General features: G+C 36.6%; 1 protein-coding gene across 5 annotated transcripts in view; it reads left to right on the plus strand.

The window, feature by feature from the left end:
- Positions 1-26,266, plus strand: part of SLC4A10 (solute carrier family 4 member 10) — a 166,560-nt gene that overhangs the window by 58,812 nt on the left and 81,482 nt on the right. For 3 of the 5 annotated variants that reach the window (XM_031057842.1, XM_014306731.2, XM_005415815.2), the window contains exon 2: positions 18,018-18,099. In XM_031057842.1, coding sequence (XP_030913702.1) covers positions 18,018-18,099 — 82 coding nt within the window. Of the gene's footprint in view, positions 1-15,080; positions 15,271-18,017; positions 18,100-26,266 lie in introns of all 5 variants that reach the window. The other 2 variants (XM_031057835.1, XM_031057838.1) reach the window with 1 other exon arrangement.

Consider the following 26,266-nt stretch of genomic DNA (forward strand, 5'->3'; position numbering starts at 1 on the left):
CCTTTTTTTCCTTCTCATTGTTTTCTAACTTTTCTAGTCTGTTTTGGTGAATAAAGAATTTGAGACTCCATACAAATACATGTGTCTTAAGTAGTGGTTGTGCACATCAGAACTTGTAATTTAAGATCAGACAATTTCTAGTTTATAAGAAAGTTGAGATTGATTGATGTTACTTTAGTGTTGTCTTCCAGGTAACATTTGTAATGGAGTTCACTGAATGATCAATAGAAAAATCTAATACATGCGAAAACCACAAAATGATAATTTCATAACAGTGATAGTAATACGGTGATTTTTTATTGTGTTTTATATGCTGCTGAAGATTATTGCTGGGTGCTTAGATTCCACATGACAAGTGTAGGCCTAGCTCTGTGAGGACTACTAAGGATGAAGCTCAGTGTCTGATAATGGTGACTTGATCTTATCTTTGGACTATCGTTTAAGGTGGTTGTACTAATACATGTCAAAAACAAGACATTTTCGATTACCTGGGCACAGGATTTAATGGCAATGGCTGGATAATGCCAGTGAAGTTTACCTGACGTATGAAATGTGAAACATATGGAAATGGAAAGCTGTGTTGGCATTCTTGTCTTCCAGAAGGAGCTGAAGACCTCTTTCTTTCTCTGGGAACTTGGTTGCTTTGTTGCCTTTGGCAGACTGGATCCTCTGCTGGATCTCAGTGTTCTGTCACCAGTCCTTCTGCACGTAGTCATGAGTGAATTTCTCATTGCTGCTCAGTGAATGTCTCACAGTGACTCACTGGGTTTTGTTATTGCCCAGTCTGCCTTCTGCTCCCCTCCTCCTCTTTCCTGAGTGATTTTCTAGTTTCTAGGGTGCAGATGTGCTGAAATTTCTCAGCTTCTAATGCAAACACTAATGCAGAAACTTCTAATGCAAACACACGTATTTGCCATGGATGTCAGTGAAAGATGTAATTTGTGCTGTCAAAAGGAGTTACTAGCACTGCCTTGTGTCCTGAACATCTACAGCAACAGAAACCTCAGCACAGAAGTGAGACATGCTCTGAGTCCTTTTCTTGCCTCCTTCAACAGATAAGAACTGTTGTTTCCTTTTTAGTATCATTTGGAATTGCAGAGACAAGAATTAAATATACATTTTAAGTAATGTCTGTATCATCAGCTATAAACATATTTTGCTGGTAATTGCTTACACTTTATTTCCCTCATGGGCTTCCTTTCATATTCATAGAAGTGTCATTATCAATTTCTATTTTAATTTCCATTTAATTTTCCTGTCTTTGCTTGGCTACACTGTAGACACCTGTAGTTCTCTAATTTAATGTAGGAATGTAAAGAATGGCACCTTTCTCTTCCCGAAGAACTGGAGAATCTCTTATTCTGTTTATTTAAGTCATAGCAAACAAGATTCAGGCTCTTTAGCTTTGGATGCTTTTGGCAGCTTCTTCAATACAGAGCTGGGCAGCAGGATCCTGTAAAGTAAATTGGTTAAGCCTTGGAGCCAGTGTTGTTCCCATAATGGATGTTCCTGCCTTCCCAGCACGTTCATCACCAAATATCTTCCTCTCTTGGTTTGCAGTCTGCCATTTGGGACAGGTACATACACTGATCTAGCAGAGCACAGGGGAACAGCACCACACTTCTCAGAGAACAGCAGGTTTCCAGTTCAAAGGTATGAAGGGAGATTTCAAATAAGATGTTACACACCATATAGAGTGTTTCGCCTGTAGAATTTGTATAAGCAGCCTTTGGTTGACTAAAATATATTCTGTTGGAAGGATATGCAAATTTGATACTTCTTCTAGGCTGGCTAGAAATATAAACCAGCATAAGAGTAAGAAGGAAACTGAGCAAGTAGGAACATTCAGAAAGTGTTTAAAACAAGACACATCAAATACAAGGTAATAATATTACATAGAATTTCATTTTTTCTCATTGACAGATTAAAAATGCCATCACATCTTTGCTAATATTTTGTCATAATTTGCCATAAGCATTACTTTTGTGATTCAGGATGATGGAAAATCAACAAGAATGAGAATAATCATGAATAAAATTTTCAAGGAAATCATAGCAGTATCTATGCACAAGAACTATGCACAAGATTTATTGACTTGATCCTTTGCTGTTGAAAAGGAGAATTTCTCATCTATTACTTAGTAATTAATTAGTAGTCTCTTGCTACTCCCCTCCTCTCCCCCCAGTACTCTTTTTAGCAGATAAATAGTAAATAGGCATAGATAGAGTGATAGTTAAGCTAAATTTGGTGTTCCAGTGCTTGTGAGGTTGGATGATCAAGCTTCCAGAGTGCCCTTGCAAGTCAAATCCACTGCTAAAAGGAGAAGTGGGGACATTTGCCTTTTTTTGGTTATCTTCTTTTATTCCTCTACAAAAAAATACTTCAGTTTAAATGTAGAATGTACAGGGAGAAGCCATGTCAGTCTTTAGTGGTCCTATAAAAGCTTTGGGCCTTCTTTGTTTGAAGGATAGACAAAGATTCAAGGGAGACACCCTTCTGTTCTTTTGGGTTCCTGTTGTTGCTTCTCGTCTCTCACAGAATTTTTCTCTGCACTGTGCCAGTTTAAAATATGCTCATTCTAAGCAGAGCAAAGCTCTTGTGATATGCACAGTTTGAAGTGTGCTGTTGCAGTCCATGGCAATGCTGTATTTCAAGATAATTTTTATCTGGACTTTCGTCTAGCTCCCACTGACTACATAGGAGCCACAGCTCAAGGTGCAAGCTAGTGTAGGATTTCATACGCGTTTTGAAGAGTAATGTCTTTGTGTGTTATGTTTTCATCTACTGAGAATTCTACCACTTGTAAATGGATTTGTAATTTGTAAACCTACTTCCTGGAGTCTTGTATTCTGCCATATTTATATCAGCAGATGAAATTATCTTAGAGAATTAATTTTTCAAAGAAAATAAAATCATTCCATATTTCCATTTCTAAGTGTGGGTGCCTCTTGGTTTTTCAAGTGTGCATACTTGTGACTATAATAGCATATCAGAGTCACAGCAAAGGAGTGGTTTTCAATTAACTTTTTTTTCCTTTTTTTTTTTTTCCTTTTTAGATGAGTCAACTCCTATTTAATGTGTTAGCTGAAATCTTTGGTTGCTATTTAGCAGATCTGATTACACCCTTATTTGGGGAACAAAAGCCCTGTGCAACTTTCTGAGATATGTCTGGTTTAAAACACATTAGCTGGCCTTAGCCTGTTTACAGTCCTTTGCCTCCAGAATTCTACTTGAATGTGATCATTGGAAAAGTTATGTATCACACATACGAGCTGTGATGTTTGGCTGGAAAAGAATAAATAAGCTTCAAATAACAAAACAAGCTCCTTAAGAAAACCTTTAACATTCCTCTGCAAGAACCCAGGCATCTGTATGTCCAAGGATGCATAAGAACCAGTGATGCTATTTACTCCCGTGTGTACTATATCTTGGGAAGAATTAAGCAATCACTATACAATTCTGGCAAATGATCCATAAATGTGATTAAAATTCCAGTGAGAATAGGACTCAGATTAGTCCCCTTCCACATTACAAAAGATTTATTAGTGTAAATTGGCATGAACTTTTTGTGTTGTTACAGAGTGTACAAGTATAAAATGCTTTGACCAGTACTGCTCATATGGACTTGGCATGCAGTATAAGCTTCAGGGGATTAAGTCTTTCCTATTATAACTATGTCACAGCAAATCATCCTTATCAACTAGCATTTGAAATCACCATGTTGTTTGTTAAAACAAGTAATGTATGTCAGAGAGTATATGTGTAACAGCTTCAGATAACAGAAGTTTCAGGATATATGAAAGAGCAACAATTAGTATAGTGCTGTTTCCTTTCTCTTGAGATTTTTGATTACTTTGTTGGTGCCTATTTATCGCTGTGTTTTCTGATGCTTTTCATGATCTTATATCAACCTATGTCTGAATTACACTTTGGTGTAATGTCCTTCCCTTCTTCCCTTAAATTACATCTGCTTCTCCTCCGGCTTGTGAAATTCCTGTAACTCCCTTGTTTCTTTGAGTGCAAAACTCTTTATCTTCTCTATTATTTGATATTGTTTTAATTTTCTTGACATTTCTAGAATGTTACTGATCTCAAAGAACCTAGATGTTTTCTTTCTACCTCCTGCTGTTCCCTCCAGCCCGCAGAGGTTTTTTTCCCTTGTTTATTAACACTGCTTCATCTCTGGGCCTTTCTGTGGAGATTGTTACCTAGAACATTATCTGCTTTGAATTTGGGTCAAAGAATTAGGTACTTCTGTGCTGTTCTGAGTTCTTCTTGCTCCTATTTATTATTTATTTATTTAGCAATAGAATTTCCTTCTGCCTGTCTTTCTAATATTTTTACAATGTACATGCATACAACTATACCTGTTCCCATCTCTGTCTGACTTTGACTTCCAACTTTCTTCCATTCATAATTTCTCACCCTTCAGTCTCCATATGGATAACCATCCAACTCTGTAGCTGCCCTGGTACTGTTTCTCATTTGAACTATATACCATGTGCCAAATCAGCCTCATGCTTGAGTTGGTCTCTTCCCTGCACTGTGTTATCCAAGTTTCTTTTCTGTGGTGACTACTGGAACTTTAAAAAGATTTTTATTCTCTCTCTCTTGGAATGAGACTTCATAAAACTTCTGTTTTGTTGATCTTGATGATCTGGGTTTCCTTTATTCTTCTTTACTTTCTTCTATCAGCTTATCAGGTCCCTTTAGGCACTATTTTTTGTTCTTCTCATACAGTTCCAAACCCTTCTAACATTCATGGTCCTGGCTGACTCCCAGTAGTATCTATTTTCTCAGTTCCTAATGCCATCTGCAATGCCTCAGAGATACTGCTGACTATCTCTGGTGAAAATCTTTTGATTCTGCTGACTTTCCGTATTTCTTAATTTCTGGGATTTCTGTCATCTGTTACGAATATTTTTTCTTTCAGTTTTGCCTGGTCTGTATTTTTTATTAGTCATACAGCCCTCCATTTAGTTAATCTATTACCCCATCTCTCCATGTGAATTTCTTAAAACTAACAAACTAAAGTCAAAATTCAAGCTTCCTTTTTGTTTCCTGAAACAGGATTTTTTGTTTTGTAGTCTTTGAACCTGTCCCAGTTAACTTTTTCTGTTTCCTATCCATATTCTGACTTTTAAAAATTTTTTGCTTTTCTCTTTGAATTCCTTCCCTTACACAAGAAGTATGTCTGAGTCTCTTCATATTAAAAAAAAGAGCTCAAGCCAACCCTCTACTCCAGAAGTTTCTATTCACCAGATTAATGTCCTAACCCTTGACCTTCTTCATCTGCTCCCACTCCCTACTCTCCATATTCATATGCTTTGTACACTTGTCTTAACTTCTTGACTTCTAATGCCTTTCTAGAACTGCTTACTTCTGGTTTCTGTCTTTTGCACTGAAATTTATGTCACTAATGTTCCACTTGACTTCTTCCTGGAGGAATTCCAGCCTAATCCTTTATTCTCCTCCACTCCATCTGTCATCTCTCTGTGATACTATGTTATAGTCTTCACTAAATTTTGTTGTTCTTAGACATTTGTCATTTTGTCCTTGTTGATTGTTTCTCTTTACAGACTCAGTTTTTTATTGGGTGGGTCTTCCTCTCCCCCTTCTCTTTCTGTATGTAGGTGTATGTTTAGATCTCTCCGGAATCCATCCTCCTCCACACCTTACTTCAGATAATTTAGCCATGAGCATAACCTTTATGAAGGCACCACTGGTTTTTGTTTTTTTAATGATTTTTCCCCAGTCTAGTTAAACCCTGCTTAGCTCAGAAAATTTGCTTGGTCTTCAGTGATCACCTGAATGTAATCATGTCAGAAATAATCTTGAATTTTCTTTCCTTTTCTTTCCTGATGTGCTCTTTTTGCTCTATGTGGCTCTGAAAGCTGACAGTTCCTGTTTGGTCATGTAGCTGTAATTCAGATTGAGGTCTGGCTCACCTCAGCACTGTTATGATCTCATCTGTCTGGCTGACATTAATACTTACAGCTCTCCTTCACTTGATTACTGGTGTTAATATCATCCTTGCTTATCACTCTGCCTACATCACTTGCTATTTAAAGTCTATTTACTCATCTTCTCAAATACAAATACAATACATCTTCTTGTCTTTCTTTTAACAGCTTTTCAACTTGCCTTGTCCTTTCCCTTCCAAGAGAGAGATTTTACCACAGGGTTGAATCTTGTGTTAGCTCTACTGGCAGTATAGTATCAATTTTGATTTCTCAATTGCTATTCATGTTATAGTCATTAGTGAACTTTCTTTTACAGCACCCAATCTTTGAAGATCCTAATCAAAACTCTTTCTGTAGTCTATAAAGTGCATTATAACCTGTTAATAATGTGGCAGATGTGCTAGTTGTGTTCATCTTATTACACTTAGGTTGCTAAGTACCCTTAACTCATGGCTATTTGTTGTTTGTATTCCTGTAAGATGTTATACCTCCTTTAAGTGATCTGATTATTGGTTTATAAATTAAGTAATTTTTTTGACAGCACATCAGGCCTGTATTTGCAACATGTATATCAATGGACCCCATAAATATTGTTTTTAGTTCTCCACATATGCATACACATACTTATTTAATAACAATGCTAGCCAAAGAAAAAGTAGGCAGAACTTGCAGGTCTGAGGAAGAATGCTTGTATGAGTAAAAACAGATCAGCAGGTTATTATTATTTTTTAATACCTGCATTAAGATTGGGCTTGAAGAGGAAGTGCCTGTTGCACTAAGTCTGAAAGAGTGTTTAACGCTGAAGCAGACTCCACAGAGAAGTAGTGGAGTCACTGTTCTTGGAAGTGTTCTAAAAATGAGTTAGTTCAAGAGCTTTGTGTCTAGTTAAGTGGGTATGGTGGTATTAGGTCAAAGTTGGACTTGATGATCTTGGAGGTCTTCTACAACCTCAATGATTATATGATAAGCCTGGTACAACTTGTAATAAATCAAAGATTGATCCAAATAGCTTGTGGCATGTTTAAATTAGAAGAATTTTCTTTTTGTGTTCACCACAAAAGAATCCATGCTTTAATAATAGGAGATGGTGTTATCTTGACAAGGAAGGGTATGAAGGGTATGTGTTGGATATTATTTTTTGTCATCGTGCTTGTAACTGTTTTCACTTTAGAGCAGTACAGTGAGATAAAAGCAATGATATGTAACTCAAAAATTTCATTACCTGTGATGTGCCAGTAAAACTTGATATCTAGTAATTTCTGCTGTTTTCCTAAAGTACTGACCACTGGGGTCATTTAGATAAATACCCTTCAAAGCTCTGTCTGATGGACATTGTTGTGTCCTTCCTTGCTGTTCTCTACATTTGCATAGGAGTCTGTCAATTAAGTGGCATTATGAGAAAATTTAAAATGAAAATAATAGTCTTTTCTAAAAATAAAACATTTTCATGTAGAAGCACTGACAGAAGATGTACTGCCATGTTCATACCTACTTTCTACAAGTAATACTTGTCCCTTTTCCTTTCCAAAAGTAACATTCTGTAATTTCAATATGAAGCACACTGTTAAAGTTATACAAGGTGTTTTTAACTTTTAGCTTGTTTTTATTTTCAAGTGTCTTGACTAGTGTAGGACAACCAGATGTTGTTGTCCATCACATGGAAGTGATGATTTTAAAGCTTACAGATTACAACAGGTGGGCAATGTGTACAAGTTTAATTCTTACATCTGAGAGGCAGGAAGACCAGTTCAACTACTACTTAATTCATATTTATCTTTCATTCTTTGGCAGCACATTTCAAATTCCTGACTTTTTATGTTGTGCTGTCTAAAGTTGTAAGCTATACAAATCCTTTCTTATCTAATCCACTGTCATGATCATTTTCCCAATATATTTTGAATGAGTCTTCAGTATGAAAATTTTCCTTACAGTGCAGTTGTTTCATTGCCAGGGGAGAAAGGATGTACAAGTGACTTTGCATTTGAAATCTGTTCATTTGTCCTGTTATTTCTCAGAATACATTACCAATTTCATTATCTCACTTAATTATTTTCTGCCTTCCCCTTCCTTGTCCTCACTACTTCTGTGCTGTTTCCTGCTTTTCTTAATGCCTGTGTGAATTAAGAAAAGACCACCTGAGCTTTCAGATAGCTGATAGTATTGTAAGTGGCTTGGAGGATTTAATTATTTTTTTATCTTCTTGTGAACAAGGGGTTCCTAACTCTTTTCTCTAGGATTACCCTTCCTGGTCACCATGGCTTACTGATGATCTGTGACAGATAAAGAGGGAGAGCAAAAATAATCAGAATATCATTGTCTAACTATGAGATGAAAAGTTTCTCCTTATGCTCTGACTGTATTGACAGTGCAAAAGGTCTTTTCATTTCCATGGTGGTAGCTGTTCATTTGCATGTAGCGGAACATTTCTCAGTGATACAAATTTGTGTTTTTCAGTCACATCAATTACAATTGCCTTGATAAAAAATTTACTCATGACAACAAAATCACATAGATCAACCTAAATCTTTGGAGGGCAGGAGCACTGGGTCATCGGTTCTAGATTTTCTGCTGAAGTTAGCCCTGAAAATATAGATGAGTTGGGAAATCTTTAGACTAAACCCTACAGTTGAATTTGATTAGGAAGATCTGTCAGTTTTATTCAAGGAAACTATTTACCGATTTCAGTTTAAAAAAAGCCAAACAAACCAAACACAATCTTCTTTTCTCTTCTGGAGCACAAATAGGTCATATAGAAGTCAACTCTGAAGGATTACAAGGAGTCTGATTTGATCTTTGGGCTTGTAACTGAAAATTTTATGGTATTGGATGTTAATTTTTTCCTAAAAATGAATGACAAAATGGCCACACTATTTTTAACACTTCAGTTAGATTTTGTTCAGCCAGGCTACCTCCACTGCTAGAAGGGAAACAATGTCACTAATGTTGGCATACTTCTGTGGGAGGTCAGCATGAGAAACCTTCCTGCTGCCTTCATTAATCCTTGTATTGTGTTTGAAGAAAGTGTTTGTCGAATACAGTTGAAAGTGGTTTGAGAAGCAGAAGAATTGCTGAACATTATATTGGTGTTTCTGAGAGAGTGATTTAGTTTATTATTGATCTTGCTGGCTTATAATATCAAAAAAGGTGGTTTTGAAATGTGGTTGGCATATATTTGCATCTAAAAGATGCAGTTGCCAAACAACAATTTTTGTGGCTGGCTGTAAAGGAAGACAAAAACTCCTCTCTCCTGTGTTGCAGTTGTTGTCAAAATGGGTTCTGAAAAGTTGGTCATGACCCTTTTTCTTCTTTGCACTTGCTATTTCCACATGAGTAGCTGCTTCAAGAGACTATCTTCTATGATTCCTCTCCCTGACCCTATTTTGAGGTGAAGAAATCTGAAAACATGTCATAATTTCTGAGGCTGAAAGGAGACCCCTTAAGATGGGAAGTGTATCCAGCTTTAAACCAAATACATCTTACTGCTGATTAAGAAACTAGCAATGACGTGTATTTTCCCCTTTGCTGCCAGGCAGCTAAAATCCTATTGCATAGTGGGTTAAAGTCTGCATGTTCAGCTTTTAACTACACCTAAATAGGGCTGTTATGCTGGGTCTGTCCTCACCTGGCACTGGGACAAGACAGAGGCCAGACAAGCTAAAATTAAATCTCATTTAGGCTTTGGATAAAGTCTTCACATCCATCTTCTTGCTTAAGTCTTCTCTGTAGCAGTTGACATAGCCATTGCTATGAAGTGAGAAAAGAGGATTTCAGCTAATGGCACCGCATTAGAATGACACAAGAAATTGAAATAATAACCACAGAGGACAAAATAACCATCGACGCTGTTCTCCTCTCTAGAACTGCTAAGTATTTCACAGTGTAGTAAAAAATATGAAGTAAAAGGAATAAATCTCAGTCATAAAGATGTTACCCTACTTTTACATCTACATAGCAGCAAGAAGTACTGTCTTTTATTTATTCAGACATCTGGCTGAAACTAGCAGTTGAATAAAGATTAGCTTGCAGATCTGGCAGAAGTGATAGGGTGGAAGGAAAGGAAAAAGTTTTGAGGCTCTAAACATGACTGAAAATATTCAAGGAAACACAATAACCTCAGTGCCTTGTTCAGGTTTTGTAAGGTGTTTGCATCACTTGGGCAGTCCTGATAAATTTACTTCAAGACATACAAAACATGGTAAGCAGCTGCAATTAATTGTAGGTGCTTTAAAACAGGTTCCAGAAGCCAGAAAGAATTTAGCAGTTCATTATTTGATTGTTATATCCAGTGCTCTAACAGGTTTATCAAGCATTTTGAGTGGGGAAGTTTTTTGTCCATGTTCTGTTGCAATTGTCCTCACTCTCACCCCGCTCTGTTAGGCAGACAAAGTGGGACACCTGGCCATTGCAACAAGCTAAGCTCCTATTTTGCCTCTATTTTTTGTTTAATCTTTTCAAATAGAAATGTTGTCTTCAGTTGGATAGGTGTATGGAGAATAGATAAAAGAGTGTATCATGGTTGCCTTGCAAATGGAAGGATGTATTGTTCCTACCTAAAATAGATTTTCTAAGAAAGAAGATTTTGTATCAAATATAAAGGAAATATTTATGTGTCAGTTTATAGCTGCTCTATTGTGCATAATGATATATAACAAGTACAGGATGCTTCAATGCAGATGAACACAGGAATTACAAGTATTACTGAGATTTAATTCTGTGTAAAACTGCTTTGGTTTATTTTCTGCTTGTGTTTTGTTTTATTTATAGCAATACTTTGTGCTTAGAGTTAATGTCTGAAATGATTCTCTATGCTTATATGTTACAGAAATTGCATTATAACATTAAATATGTGTTCCGTCTCAGGCCAGTAGCAAATCAGTTCTTTGAAGCCAGTGCTGATTAGTGCAATTTTTAGCAGCATTGCAGAACATGACATTTCATTATTGAGTCATGCTAAACATTATCTTGGCTTTTGCTTTAAAAATAGAAAAGAGCAAAAAAAGAAGACAGAGAAGGATGCTTTTATGCATATGACATGCAGCCCTGGGGAAGATGCAAATCTGGGATGAAAACTAATTGCTTCTTACTTTGCTGCATAGCCTGAACTACATGGAGCAGAGCTGACCAAAAGGAAAGCTATGCTTTATGTTAACCAGTAGTGATTATTCCGGAAAGCTGCCATAAAAGCAGCGCCATTAAAGGGACACTTAAAAAAATGATCCTTCAGACCTTACAGAACAGACCTTGTTGCATTATAAATGTGTTTTGATGGGTCTTCTTTGATAGGTAGATAGAGGGGAAAAGGATGATACAATGTAGCTAGTGGAATGGAAAAGCAATTATATTTCATCCGAAAGATAAAATTCACTATACTTTCCACCTCAGAAGATTGCAAAATATGGTTATATGTAATATAAGCAATTAAACATGATAATATTAAAAAAAAGGTTGCTTTTTTTTTAAACCCTCTCTGCTTGTCTTTAGAAAGAGGAAAGAATTATGGCACCTAAATTGTGGGCATACACATTGTGCATTAAATCAGTTTTGTGTGAGCCTGTTTGCTCAAGGACAGTTTAAAGGACAAGACTGAACATGGCAGTCACCAGTGATTTTACTCCTGCAGCAGGGAAGCAGGCATCTATGTGTAACAGCTTTTTAGCCATTTAGGTTAATTGTCTTTGCAAAATATTTACAATATGCACTTGGTAGCTCTTGAGTTCAAGTAACTTCGTTTTCCATATCTTTAGTAATGCCATCTTTATGAAATGTTAAGCTGAACTCAACCAAAATGATCTTAAAAATACAAATACTGTGTAATGATTCTGTAAAATGAATATAACACAAAACAGTAATGTTTGAACTGAAAAGATAATTGTGTGTGTGGTGTCTGCAGAAATGTTTAATTTTTCATTACAGGCCACTGGAAAGGTAAATACACAAGTTTTATACCACTAACTATGATAATAGGTATAAAGTGAAATGAACATGTTAGGCCATCTTTTAAGCATATGCAGTTATTGATAATATAAAATAAATGAAATAATTGTATGTTTGTTATGGTTAAACCTCAGCCAGCAGCCAAGCCCCACGCAGCCGCTTGTTCACTCCCACACCAGTGAGACGGGGGGGAAAGCCAGAAGGGTAAAAGTGAGAGAACTCATGGATTGAGATACAGTTTAATAGGGAATGCAAAAGCCGCCCACACAAGCAAAACAAAACAAGGAATTCATTCCCTGCTTCCCCTGGGCAGTCAGGTGTTCAGCCATCTCCAGGAGAGCAGGGCCCCATCCCAGGTCACGGTGACTTGGGAAGACAAACACCAGCTCTCCAGATGTCCTCCCCCTTTCCTCTTTTTCCCCCCAGTTTCTATGCTGAGCATGATGTCACATGGTCTGGAATGTCCCTTGGGTCAGTTGGGGTCCCCTGTCCCAGCTGTGTCTCCCAGGCACCCCCAGCCCCCTCTCCAGTGTGGCCGTACAAGGAGCAGAAAGGGCCCTGGCTCAGAGCAAGCCCTGCTCAGCAATAACAAAACATCTCTGTATTACCAACCTGTGCTCAGCACAATCCAAAACACAGCCCCCTACCAGCTGCTGTGCAGAAAGTTAACTCTACCCCAGCCAAAACCAGCACAACATTACAGCTTTCTATTGTTTATGGGAAGGCAGTGTTTCATGGTTTATGCTGACAGGTGTTCCTGAGTTCCAGATGGCATTTCAGAATTATGTAGGTTGTCTAATCATCAATAAGGGGCTTATATGGAGAAGCAATTAATACCATGATTATTTTCCTTATGAGTCAGCAGGTGTGTCATATGCATAATTTCTAGTGTCTGAAAAATCAAAATGGCTTCTGCTCTGTTATATATTTTACAGAAAGAAAGATGCTGAAAAAAAGGTTCTTTAGGTTATGTTGATATGATTTATTCTGTGAGTATATTAAGAATGTAATTTAAAAGGGACAGGATTTGACTGAGAGTCTTAAAAACTGTGGGAAAAAAAGTAGAATATTAATACTCTTTGTAGTTGTTTTTTGCATTGTATTTCAAAGGGAAACAATCTTCCAGTTTATTGAAAGCACTGAACAAATACCAGAACAGAAAATAAAAGTAGCCAAGTATGAAAAAAATAGATAAAAAGAAGGATCAAAAATTTTTTTGTAGTTTTCCATGTAAAATAAAAATTTCTGTGTTACCCATTTTGATTTGTCTACTCAAAATATATTAGGTACAGATGTCATACTAGTGGATCACTGAACCTACCAAGGGAAAGAAGTGAGACACACTCTTTGCAAGTATTTAATACTTCCTTGCTGTCCTATTTTCCTGTTTCTTAATGTATATTTATTGTTATACTAATATTTCGTTTGCTGTAATGATCAACACAGATGATCTTTAGTAAATGTTTGCCCAGTATCCAAGTTGTTTTTATAATGTATGCAAGTGTTCTTTTAAGAAAATATATTGATTTTTCTCTTGTAATAAATAAATATAATACTTATGTAGATAATTTCAAATCAAAGATTGTCACCTGGACTTCAGCCTACCTTGTTGTCATCCAAAAGATGTGGAATATGTCCTAATTCCATCATCTGGAAATGTACTGAAGTTCTACAAGAGCGTGTGTCTACGTTAGCACATACATATTTAAAGAGGTTTGTCATGTGCCTTTGTACAGATCCACCTTTGAAAGCAGTTAATTTCCTTTTTCTCTCCACCCAGTCATCTACAATGTGATGAAAGCATAGACAGTAAGTAAAAAGGCACAAAAACATCTGTCATAAAATGATACTTCTCAGCTTTTCTAAAAGTGTATTTTTTCAACTAAGTTGTTCTGAGGTGTGGAAGGGCAGTGCACAGTTTTGGAAGGTGGCAAATTGAAGACCAACCTCTTCGCAGCCTGTTATGAATTGTAGTTAGGGCTGTATCATAACTAAAGAGGGTCACTTTGGGAAGTTTTCCAGGAGGTCATTTTTATATTGGAATATCCTAGATGCTGAGCTTTATCAATACATAGGTGGAAAGGGCACTTAAGGCATTTGGTTTTGGTTACTAAGTCATGGGCCTTTTTATTCCTTATAACCAATACACTTAAAATTCCTGGCAACAACTATAGTTTCACTTTATACTCTGATAAGCAGGTTGTTTATCTAAGGGTTGAAAATCCATACTCCAGGACTCATGATGACCTTCTTCCTTTGTGATCACTTACCAAAAAGTAACGTCTTTGAAGGTGGTTTATTTCCTTTTATTTTGTTCAACTTCAAACACATCTTTTCAGTGCAATGTGGTTGCAATGTAGAGCATGCAGAAGATGACTCTATTGTCTGCTTTTCTCTACTTGCCACTGTGTTTGAACTTCTAGTATGTCGAGACAAATATAGTGACAACTCTATTTGTAAGACTTTCATTAAATAGATGTTTTCTGTGAAATATGCTGCTGCTGCATGTTGAAGGTCATTTCAGCATTCATTTGGAAAATGTAAGACATGAAAAAAATTATGGACTGAGTAGGGTTGCTGGGCCCTAGTCTCTAAGGATCTTGTGGTTTCCATGTAAAAAGCTTTGGCTTTTCCTTGCTATTTTATATCAGATACATTATTTCTTCTACTGTGTGTTTGCTGGTATTTCATTACTAGGGAAATAAATTTTAGATTAACTATTGTGTGATGACTATGTAAAACCATAAGATATTAACAAATATTATGAAAAGGAGAGTGAAAAAATGTTATATTTTTTATGAAAAGTTTATTACACTCTGATTATACCTTTACTGAAATATAATTCCACTGGCTTCTCCAGCATTGCTCTTAAATTAGGCTGGCAGAAAAAAACCTCCTACATTTATTCTTATATATTTTTGTTGGAGTTGTGCAATGTAAAATTATTGCAAGCTATTAATGTACATTGGTTTGATGTAAAAAGAAAGTTTATGCCTTAATGTTTTTTGTCAACTTCTTATTTCCTATCATTATCTATTCACATGGGAAAAATTTCTTAAATTGAATCACTTGGCACTTCTGTAGTGCCTTACAGCTCTGAAATGCTGTGTGAAAATTTATTTTGGCACAGAGCAGCCCAGTGAGGAAGGTAGATGAGTAAGTATTATTATCCCTATTTTACAGATGGGGAAGCTGAGGCACAGAGATTAAGTGACTTTTCCAAGGCCACACAGCAAGTCAGTGGCAGATCCAGGATTAGTGCTCGGGGACTTCCTGGATTCCTCTTCCATGCTTTAAGCAGTAGACCACAGTGTTCACTGGACTCAGCCAGCAACTCATTGCAGTAATGGACAGTTCCAAGGACTTGCACATGGTCAGTGTGTCCACTCATTTGTTTGCAGACTGCTGCAGTATGTCTGTATGGTTTCACTACTCCAGTCCTTGCAGATTTGTGCCCTATGTAAAATTTTGTACCTTCATCATCTTCAAATGGTGTAAAAGGAAGAAGGGGTAGAATTCTGATGTAAATGTGGCATGGCAATGAAGAGTATTTAGTTTTCACGCCTTATTCTAAGCTTTCTTAAACTGATGGGCCAAGCTGCAGATTGGCCCAAGATTCATGGCTTTGAGGATGCTAGTGTGGAGTTTGGTTGTCATGAATTCTTTCTTCCATGACTATATTATGGTTAGTCTTGCCTATACTTTCAGCTTCAAACTCATTTATTGCAGCACTTAAAAATAATAAGTTCATAGTTTTCCTGAAATTCTAATAAAAACCAGAGCCGTACTAATTGAAAGTATGTTTCCAGTCTCTATTAATCCAGGGAAAAGTGGAGCGGGATCTGTTTTTATTTGTATTGCAATAGACCTCACCGCCCAATAAGTTTAAGCACTAAACTGCAAGTGAACCTTTGTCTCACCTCTCCCCTCCTCCAAGGGGGCAGTTCAGGAGTCAGAAATTACTTCTAGAGTAAATGCAGTATAACTCTTGTACTGGTAAATGTGAGGTGGCTCTTATGCTGCTCCCTGGGAAGTCAGCATGTTCAGTGCCAGGCCTGTTTAATTGGACTTTGCTCAGAGTTTGACAAGTGAATTGCTAACAACACAGCACTCCCAATTAAGCTGTTTTTTTCTGTAATATTAATGGAATAAACCCACTTCTGAGAATGAGGCAAGGCTGAGACTTGCTGTGACATTACAGGAAGAGGAGGCAGAGAAGTAAAAGTCTGCCAGAAGCTGAAAATTGAACACATGGGAAAGGAGAAGTCAAAGTGTATGAGCATATTTTGATAAATATTAATGAATTAATTTGTATTTAATTTACTTAGATAATCAGTAAGGGCTTTAAACTGCCCAGCAATTTATTATTTTCCCCACTGTAAATTCTTCCTAACATTGCTTCCTTTTTGATGTGAATGTCTTATGCTAGAATAGCATTATTTATGATGTGGCTCTAATACTTGGACTTTGACATCCTGCCTAATCACTCACCCAGAGGCATGGCATTGTTATATCTAACTGCTTTAAAATAATGGATTCATTTTAGTAAAATGATCAAATGGTTTGTGCAAAGTTATACCTTCCTGGTACATCTTAATGGGTTATTATCTAATTCTAAATTATTAAAAGACAAAACAGTTTCAATAGAAGCCCATTTCTTATTGTCATATTTTAGTTATGTACTATTATCTATGGGAAAGCTCTAATAAAGACATTTTAACATTTGGTCTTTCTTTCTTTAACAGCCCAGATGCTTGGTGCTGACACATTTGTAGGATTTTTCTATGTAAGATAGCTGCAGCATGACAGCTATTTTTAAAAAAGAAAGGAGCCTGAAACAAAAACTCACATCCAGAATGTACCACATCCAGCTATATAAGTGAATCTTTTTGCCTGGGGCATCTGATATTTAAGAAGAGGTGCTCAAAGACTTTCATTTCTCATTATATTCCATTGCATTATATGTATGGATGTATATTTATCATGCAACACTGGTATTTAAATCCCCGTGCTTCAGACTTGCATTAAGATAACAATTTTACGTATCAAAATCAAGTAGTTCTAGTTCTAGTATCACTTGCTAAAACCCCTCTACTAATGACAATAAATATATTAATTGGTACTTTTGTATAATGCATCATTTTTCATAATAATTTAATGGAAATTAATCTTTCATGTTGTGAAATACAGGCTGTATTTAGTAGCTGGATTTTTTCACAAGTGATGTCAAACTCATAGTGAACCAAATACTCATTGTAGCACAGCATCTAGTGTCTTGTTGCTGAACCCCCAAAATATTTTTCTGTTCAGGGAAATGCGTTGGGTTTTTTTTCTTCATGTCAGAAATGACAAAATCACTGATTTCTGTACCTTAACTGAGTACAGTACCTGGCCTGAGTACAGTACACTTATTAATCATGTACTACATTTACAGTGCAGTAGAGAGTACAGTTTAAATGCATGTATGACTATAGGTTAAAGTTAAACATGAAATATATGTTCCTGAGGAAGAAAAGCTTTTCTGTTTTCTGCTATTAGTGTATGCTGCCTGCCTTTATACTAAATTCAGCTTGGTGTTTGTAAAGAAAAGCAAAGGCTTTGCAATTCACCGGTAAGTGAAGTCAGTTGATTTCATGGTGTTAGTTTTATTTCTTACCATATTGCCACTGAGTCTATTGTCTAGCTTTGCTGACGTATAAGGAATCTTAGTAGAAATAGTCAGGGAATTCTGCATGTAGCTCAAGATCCTGAACTAAAGACAAAAATACGTGTACAACCCCTTCCTTAAGGTGCATGAGAATAAAGCTGCCTTGATCAGACATTTCTTGTCTCATGTCTTTCATTGTCTTAATGGCTCCTGTTTTTCTTGGTTTCCAGTAGCCATCTTGCAGGTTTTACCAGAAGTTTTGCATGTCAAAGTTAGCTGTAATCATACTTCAGTAAAAACTGATGCAAAAGAAATAGATTTAATAAGTAAAATTAAATTCTTACACCCCTTTTTGTTCTTGAGTTGGAAAGTTGAAATATTAAGAACATCTTTGTTTTATAGTACTGTACAATCAATCTTGCCAATAGTTTCCAAATGAAAAGTAGCTTATCTGTCTTTTTTCTGTTTTGTAGAGAAATGATGAAGAGGCTGTTGTGGATAGAGGTGGAACTCGCTCCATTCTCAAGACACATTTTGAAAAGGAAGATCTAGAAGGTGAGGGATGATTTTTCTGTACTTTATGTTGTCACTTTCTTCTGAAAGTACAGACATGTAATTCCAATGTGTAAACTTATTGATTTGAGCAGGGATGCAAAGAGACAAGAGAGTAGAATATCGTCATTTATTTTAAAGAAATACTGTTTTCTCCCACAGCAGTGTCCAGAAACAGATGATGGTGGAAGGAGTTTGCTGGTTTTTGGTGATCTGTGGTCAAGTCCTGTGCATATGCATGTGTGACTTTAGATATGTCTTTTAAGCTTTTGAATATGCAATTGCAAGCAGGACTGCTGATTTAGTACTTATAAAGGCTTCTACATTTGCATTACAATCCTCATGTAGTTGCCTAGCCACATCTTCAGCTGAGCAAAAGTGTTCTGGAGTGTCAGAGGTTGGATACATATTTACTGATAGCCACTGCAGAAGCCACCTAACTTGACCATGTAGAAGGAAGTGAGAAATTATGAGAACTGTTTAGTTACTGGTCTAATGAGTCAGTTGCATTTCTATTTGTTTAGTGTATCCCAAGCTTTGGTTACTACTGTAACTCTTGGTTACTCTTGTATTGAGTTGTGTGAGCCCTTAAATCATAGTTGTAATGAAAATTAGTTTCTGTTGCATATGTGATAGCCCTTTCCTGAGACTGGAAATGGCTGATTTTGTTATCTTCTTGTAGTGGGACATGGAGGTTCCTGTTTTTGCCACACAGATCCACATGAACTAGCCCAAAAGAAATACTAAGATCAACATGCTACATCTGAAAAGTTCCCTGCTTCAGGCCTAAAGAGAGTTATCTCCATTTGTGCAGGAACTTGAGTTTTCTAAATGCCTACCATTGATTACTTCATAATCTTTTTTCTTTTTTTCTCTGTCTGTATGAACTTTGTGTTATCTGATACATGCTGGCCATATTGATGGTTTCATTGGAATACCAATGTTACACAGCAACTCTCTGTTACTGCTTCCTTCAGCAGTGCCTCCCTCAAAAAGCAGATATAGCTGCATTTGAGAGGGGCCTGGCTGTGTCTGTGTGAGGTTGTCTCTCACAGGAGGATGTTAGATGTTGTGCAGTAGGGCACGGATGAGGTAGGTAGCTCTCTACTCAGCCTGGGGGAAGTCTGGGTGTGTGCAAGGATAGATCTCAGGTAAGATGTTTCAGGGTGGCATTTTGGTGGAGTTTTGGTGTCTCCAGTGGGTCAGGCTGGCAATGCCAGTTTTGGGCATAAGCACAAAACCTCCCTATTTTGAATCTCACATTTAATCTGTGGTCTTCAGTCTCTTGATTGCATCCTTGATCAAAGAGAAGCCACAGTATCTGGTGTCCTCAGAGAAACACCCAGTAAAAAAGTGGGACCTCCCTGTCTCCCTTTCTCCATGGTACTGACTCACAGAGATTTTGTGGGGCGAGTCAACCCACAAAAATATCCTTTTGCTGAGTCATTTTATTGATGATTGTGAGGTGGCATTTTAAAGATGGACATCTTTCTGCAGGCTGACATCTTTAAGCTCAGTCACATAAGCTTAAGTCACATTTAGGTTGTCAGAATTACTGTGATGTTCCACATGTGACTACATGGAACATAATTTAAGAATGGTATTTAATTATTTTTTCCCCCCACCATCCCATATGTATAAAGTTGCTCCTGTGAAATATCGGTGAAAATATTATTTCAAAGATAAGCTCTTAAGATGTTATCAGTAGAAATTGGAACGTGGCAGTGACACTCCCACAATATTCCCATCAATTTAAGTTGAATTAAATTTAGAATATTGAAAAATTCTGAAGTTATCAAATGAATCTGCTTTTATTAAAAATAAAACCCTATTGTTTCATAATGTTCTAAGAAAACAATTTTTCAGTATAGACTCAGTCCTTCATGATGCAGTTAGTTTTCTCAGATAATGTCATGCTCACTCTAAGCTCAGATCAGTTTGTCCTTAAATGTATAATCACTACATTCAAAAATACCAAGTGACATAATAAGTTTTGAAGACATTGCAGATTTTAATATCCAGTTGCTGTTAATAGCATGTCCGTTTGTTTTGCAATACATCTACCCCTGGAAACAGAGAATGTGACTCACAAATACCTGTTTCATTCACTGACATTGTGTTGGGTTCTGCTGAAAAATGTACCTTTTTCCTAACGACATAACAACTATGAAATATGAAATTAAATAATCAGGTGCTAATTGCATATCTTAGAAAAAGAGTATAACCAGACTATTAATGCATATTACGTAATTAGCTTTTTGACAGACATTTAATTGGGTTTATGTTTTAAAATGTAAATAGCTAGTTACTGAATATTCTAGGGAAGAATAGCTTTGCTAGGGTGTAAGTTTTAATGGCACCATGTCAGAAATTCATATGAAGAGGTGCAGGTTTAAATCTGAAAATCAGTATTCAATTTCTTCTTATTTAATCTTATCATTTTAAGTATTTTTTCTTAAAAAAAAAATTAAACTATCAACATTTAAACTTCAGAAATGCAGATTTTAATGTGTACTAAAATTTCCATCTGAAATTTCAAAGCCTAGTTAATATTTGGACTTGCATATTTTGGCAGTCATTGTGCAAGTATATTGCAAGTACATTTCTTGCTGAAAGCATGAAGATATATCTCAAAGAATGGACACAGAATAGATTTTTGTCTCGGTCTCTCTAGATCAGTATTTTCTTTCCCTGAGCAGTGTAGTAAAACTTTGGGAACATAAGACAGGAACTGCAGTACTTATGGGAACAGAAAAGATGTGTTGCTTATCTTAGTGCCAGTAAGTGCTTCAAATAGTATCTTTTACTTAAGTTTTGTAGTGCTTCAGAAGTGAATTGTTTGCGGAGCTTTGGCATTCAGATTTTCAGCACCAATTATTTTTCCACATAGTTAATTTTTTGTGAGTTGTAAGATCACGATCAGTCACTAATATTGAATAGGTCATTTGTTTGACTATTGCATTGATAGAGGGACTGAGAAAGCATTTTGAAAAGCAAAAAAGAGATTATATTCCCTGGTTATAATCACCTGTTTTGCATGTAATCTTTGAATGTGTGTACAGACAAAAATCCTACTGAAATAAATATGCTCTCATTTTTATCAGTGGTGGAATTCCTAAATGAGAATTGGACACTGATTCTGGATGTTCAAGTATTTAATTGCAAAATGACAGGTTGTACATGTACCTGTACTGAGGGCAGCCAGGCACGTTTTCCTGGACAGATGTGCACTTCAGCAGCTGCTCTCAGCTCGTTCCATGGGGTTGTCTCTGGCTGGCTGCCATTGCTTCAATGTATGTTCAGTGAGAACAGTTTCTGATCAGATGGATATACCCACTGCTTATGTCACAGGTCAGAAGTACTCGGATTGCTCTGGGCTGGAGAGCTCAGATTCTCTCAGGTCACATGCTGACTTTTGGGCTATGCAGATATGCAAGGGAATTAACATTAAATACACTCTGGCCAAGGTCTTTTCCTTATGGCCCCTGTGTTAGCTGAGGGGACAAGTGGCCATTCCATGGACTCCTTGCTGGAGGTGCCCAGCTGCAGATTGAGGATTTTTGTGAGAGTATTTCAGAACTGCTGTGGGTATTACTGTGGCCTGGTTTGAGAAGCAGCTTCAACAGGGAGATGGGTGGAGATCAGACTGTTAGGTGAAGGTCCCAGCATGAATCAGGGATGAATTCTGGCTCTGTTGGAGAAAATGGCAAAATGATCCATGATTCAGACAAGTCAAGATTTTGCTTAAGCTTTTTATGTTTCATTCATTTAATCTGCCTAAGTGGCATGGGAAAATTTGCCTCAGGGGAAATCAAGTTTGCCATGTTTCATATCTTTGAGGATACATAAAAGACTGTATCCAGTATATGCATGAATATGACTCAGGATATGCCTCCTGACACTTTTTACAACATTCAGATTACGTGGATTGCTTACTGAAAGTTACGAAAAACCTTCAAGCTTAATTAGAATGTAAATATCACTAGCACAACACAGAATGATGCAGAAGCAGAGACTTTAAACTCAATAAACCAAAAATTAATTGTAAATTTTGTAGAGATATTTTGTAATTAACAACCTGCATGAAGGATAATTTTGATAGTTGATGCTGAACAAAAAATGTGAAACTCCAGAGTATTTTATTATTCTCTTTTAAAAATAATTATTTTAGTTTTTTTTTTCTTTTCTTTTTTGATTTATTCTGGCTTGTGACAATAATTTTAAACTTATTTTAAGAAATTTTGATTATATACTGTTAGGGTTAATAAATGAAAACCTCATTGTGATTAAATGCTAAACTCCATGTATTATTACTTAGTAGAAAATTGAGTTTTAAGCAGCCTTTTATTCTCAGAGACTGGACCTTTTTTTGTAGAAATTACATCATAGCACACCTGTCTTCCACTGACATTATTTACCTGAAAATTAATAGGACCTACCAGCTCATAGGGCTGAAAGAATATAAATTTTAATAACCGGGCCTTGATTCACCCATGCCTCAATGTAGAAACAAGTCAGACACTGGCTTTGCTTGGTCAGACAGGAGCATCGACTGAGATTTCCCTTCCCCTTGGCTCCCAGGATGCTCCAGCCTACTGCAAATAATTTGTTCGCATGTCAGTACAGATCCCCTGCTCCCAGCTGCCTTGCCTGTGCTTCCCTGGGGTGCCCTGCTCATCCTGACGTGGGCGCTGACCCCGCTTGTGCTCCTTGCAGCGATGCTCGCCGCGCTTCGAGGCGAACAATAAAAGCTGTGGAAGCACAGGCCAGAATGATTTGGCTTTGTCTGTACCTTGCTCTTTCATTTTGTTTCCTACCAGGTATCACATACTCAAGCTTGTTCCCTTTGTGATTCCTAAGGCATGTGTTTCTCTAGTGCCTCTCATCTAGTTTTGTTTTCTTTTTCCTGTGTAATTCAATATTGCTTGAGACCCCACTTTTCTCCTTTTGTCTTGGCAGTTACCTGGTTTGATCCCTTTGCTCCCCTTGTCCCTCCTCAGCAGTTTCTGTGTTAGTGGAAGGTGATTCACCTTGAACATTCATGAATAAGTTTGAAGCATGTGTTCACAGAATCTCTTTGAAATTATGAATAATTAAATAATGGAAGCAAACAAGTGCCACAGTGCTGGTTGAACACCACAGTCTTCAGCTGATGATAAGGTTTGATTGTGAATTTGGTTTGAATTTGCTCTGAGCTTCACAGACAGGAAACCTTTTCAGTATTTGTAGGGACTTATATATTCAAATGCTTCACTTTGTGGAATCCCAGATGAAACTGACATAAACCAATTTCCCATTGTTGGTGAAAGCTGCTAAATTGCAGCATCAGAAGATAGAAACATTAATTTTTTAACACACGATTGTATTTGTACTGAGGTTGCGTTTTCTTTTTCTTTTTTTTTGGCTTGCTGCTAATTTAGAAATATAGGTCAAATTCTTCCCTCCAATAACCACAGCTTCACTCTCCATCAGTGGAAAGAGTTGTGTATCTGAGCAGGTTCTTTTATATTCTGTGTCTGCTGGCTTTTTTTCTTCTGTCTGGCAAGGTCATGATCTCATGCTAGAACCATACATACAACACCTCTGGATTCCTCTGGAGGAATCTAGGAAATTTGAAACATAAGTGCTGGTAAAGAAGTATATTTTAGCCCACCTATAATCTGGAAAAATCTTTTGTTAAAATGCAAGATTTTTTTTGTGAGGGCAGTGAATGATTGAAGCTCTTTAAAAGGTCCTTAACTATAATGACTTCGGTGAGATGCTCTTATCAGCCACATTCAATGTGTCCTTAATGTTATCGTGGGTCAGGGATATTGCTTTTAGTTTTTTTCTATATAATTTTTGTTGTAATCTACTCTAGAATATAAATTACATGTGTGATCTAAAAGAAATTTTGAAGGTTTTCTTGTCAGCTCCTCCAAATTATGGCACCGCAAAAAGGTGAAAATGGGTTTTGGGCAAACCATAACCACAAACAGCAATGTAAACTGTTGATTTTTGTAGGATTGCTTTTGTCCTTTCTGCTTTTTCTCCAGCTCTGCCTCCCTGCTGCACTACAATAACGAATCATGAGTCATGTACTTCTACTCCTACACAATTCACCATAATCACTTTCTTTCCATAAGGAAAAAGTCAAGTTTTTAACCCTACATGGACTGATGGTTTTCTGTCTCTTAAACACAAATGATAGTATAAAATATTTAAGAGGAGTCCTATTAATTATTATTAGCTTTGAGACAGATGAAAATACATACAAACATGTGGAAAAATCAGGATGTCCCCTACACTTTTGAAGAAAAAAATATTGTGCTGTAAGTGTCTTCAGTTTTTGGAAGTATGAAATCATTGCCCTAGAAAAGACAGATATGAAACATATATTATTAATATGAATATGTCTTGCAGAGACATTTCTCAGAATAAAATCTAAGTAGAAGTGTTGTTTGGGGTTGCTGAAAGGAGAAAAGAGAAATTATTCCTTACTTAAATTTATTTTAAGAACCCAATAGCAAATTAATAATCTAAAAACCCAGGCTCAGAAGAATTTGCTGCATATCCCTTGAGAATGACTGAAGTAACACTTAGAAATGGTTTTCAGAACCTGGCATTCTGGGTCTTTAAAACCAGAAGCTTATCCTAGCTACCTATCTTATGCCTTAAATAAAAGGAAAGAAAAAGAAATGTAGTGGAATTTCTAGAGCTCTGAAAACACATAACCCATTATAATTGATGGTGCTTGATGACTTAAGTACTTCTGGAAATCCCATTACAATTCTTTAGTGATATGACATTTCAAGGGAAAATGGAGATGGAGAGAAAGGATTTGTAAATATTTCCCTTAATTTAGTAGACTTAAGATATTTTTAAAGGAATGCTAAGAGTACAGATTTTTTTGCCCCAGTGCCTCCCATTCTTCCAAAAACAATTTTAACACAAAAATCCCACCCATTTGGTAGGAAGAGCAACGAGTTATGTTCACCTCTTAAACCATATGTCAGCTCTGTGTGAGAATGGCTGTTAGGCTGTACCTGATGTCAGTGGTTTGTACCCTGATGTAACCTGCAGTTGTTACTATTTCCCATACTTTAGTGTCTTTGTAGTCTTGCCAAAAGAATGAGAAATTATAATCTAATTGAGCTAGGTCCTGTGAAAATGTATGGCAGAGCAGAATTATTTTACAATATTTGAGCAATATTCAGTCATTTTAAATTGGCATCCTGATGAAGTAAATAATAAAAGACAAAAAAGTTCTTAAAGATAAATGAAAGAAATGCCCATATATGATTAGTTATTATCTATAAGGATAGCCTGGATAGTAGATATCCTGGTTGATCCTGAATTCACTCAGTTGTAGATGCCCTTTTTTGTTAGAAATTTTAGTCAGGTTTTCCTGAGATCTGCCCTGCTCTGTCCATGTTTGACCTTCTAGTCTTGGCAAATTTAGAGAGCTCTCTGGAAACTCTTTTTTAATAATGCCTTGGACAATTTGTACAGAAAAACCTACATTACATTCTAGCTCATAATACTTACCATGAAAAGGTTACTTGAAGTAAGGTAATACAGTAATTGGATTTCTTTTGTATTTCCTCTTTCTTTTTTTGCTGCTTCTATCATTCATTGTCATTTTGTCAGCAATTCAGAATTCATTACTCTTTTGTTCCCAGATGGTCTCTTTTTGCTCCACAGTTGTGATCTTTTAATAAACCAGAACTACTTAACTCTCAGATTTTTTGCTTTTTGCTCTGTGATTTTTCTGTAGAGAACTATTGCTTTTCCCCTGTCAGTTTCTTTTCCTCTTATTTGTCTGAACCTTGTAACAAGCACCTACCTTTCTCCGTGTGTTTATTGAAATTATGCCTAGGTAGCACTCTGCTGGTCTCAGTAGGTTCACACAGAAAGAGTAAAATCCACTTTGCTTTTTCCTGATGTCTATTTCAGTTTCCAGGTTCCTGTTTTTTCTTCCAGTGAACTGATTGTGTCTGTATAAGGAAAATTGCTGTGGCATTCAGACACACACACACACGAATGTTCTGGCACTGTATCTCAGTGTACTGAATAAAGAACAGTCTGGACTCAAGTACTGCTTTCAGCCCTGGAAATTAATTGAAATGTGAGTCTCAATCACATTTCCTGATGCAGGTACAATCTGATCATTGACGTGGGAGAAAACTAG

Source organism: Geospiza fortis, unplaced genomic scaffold, assembly GCF_000277835.1.
Source record: "Geospiza fortis unplaced genomic scaffold, GeoFor_1.0 scaffold112, whole genome shotgun sequence".
In the NCBI taxonomy this organism is placed as follows: domain Eukaryota; kingdom Metazoa; phylum Chordata; class Aves; order Passeriformes; family Thraupidae; genus Geospiza; species Geospiza fortis.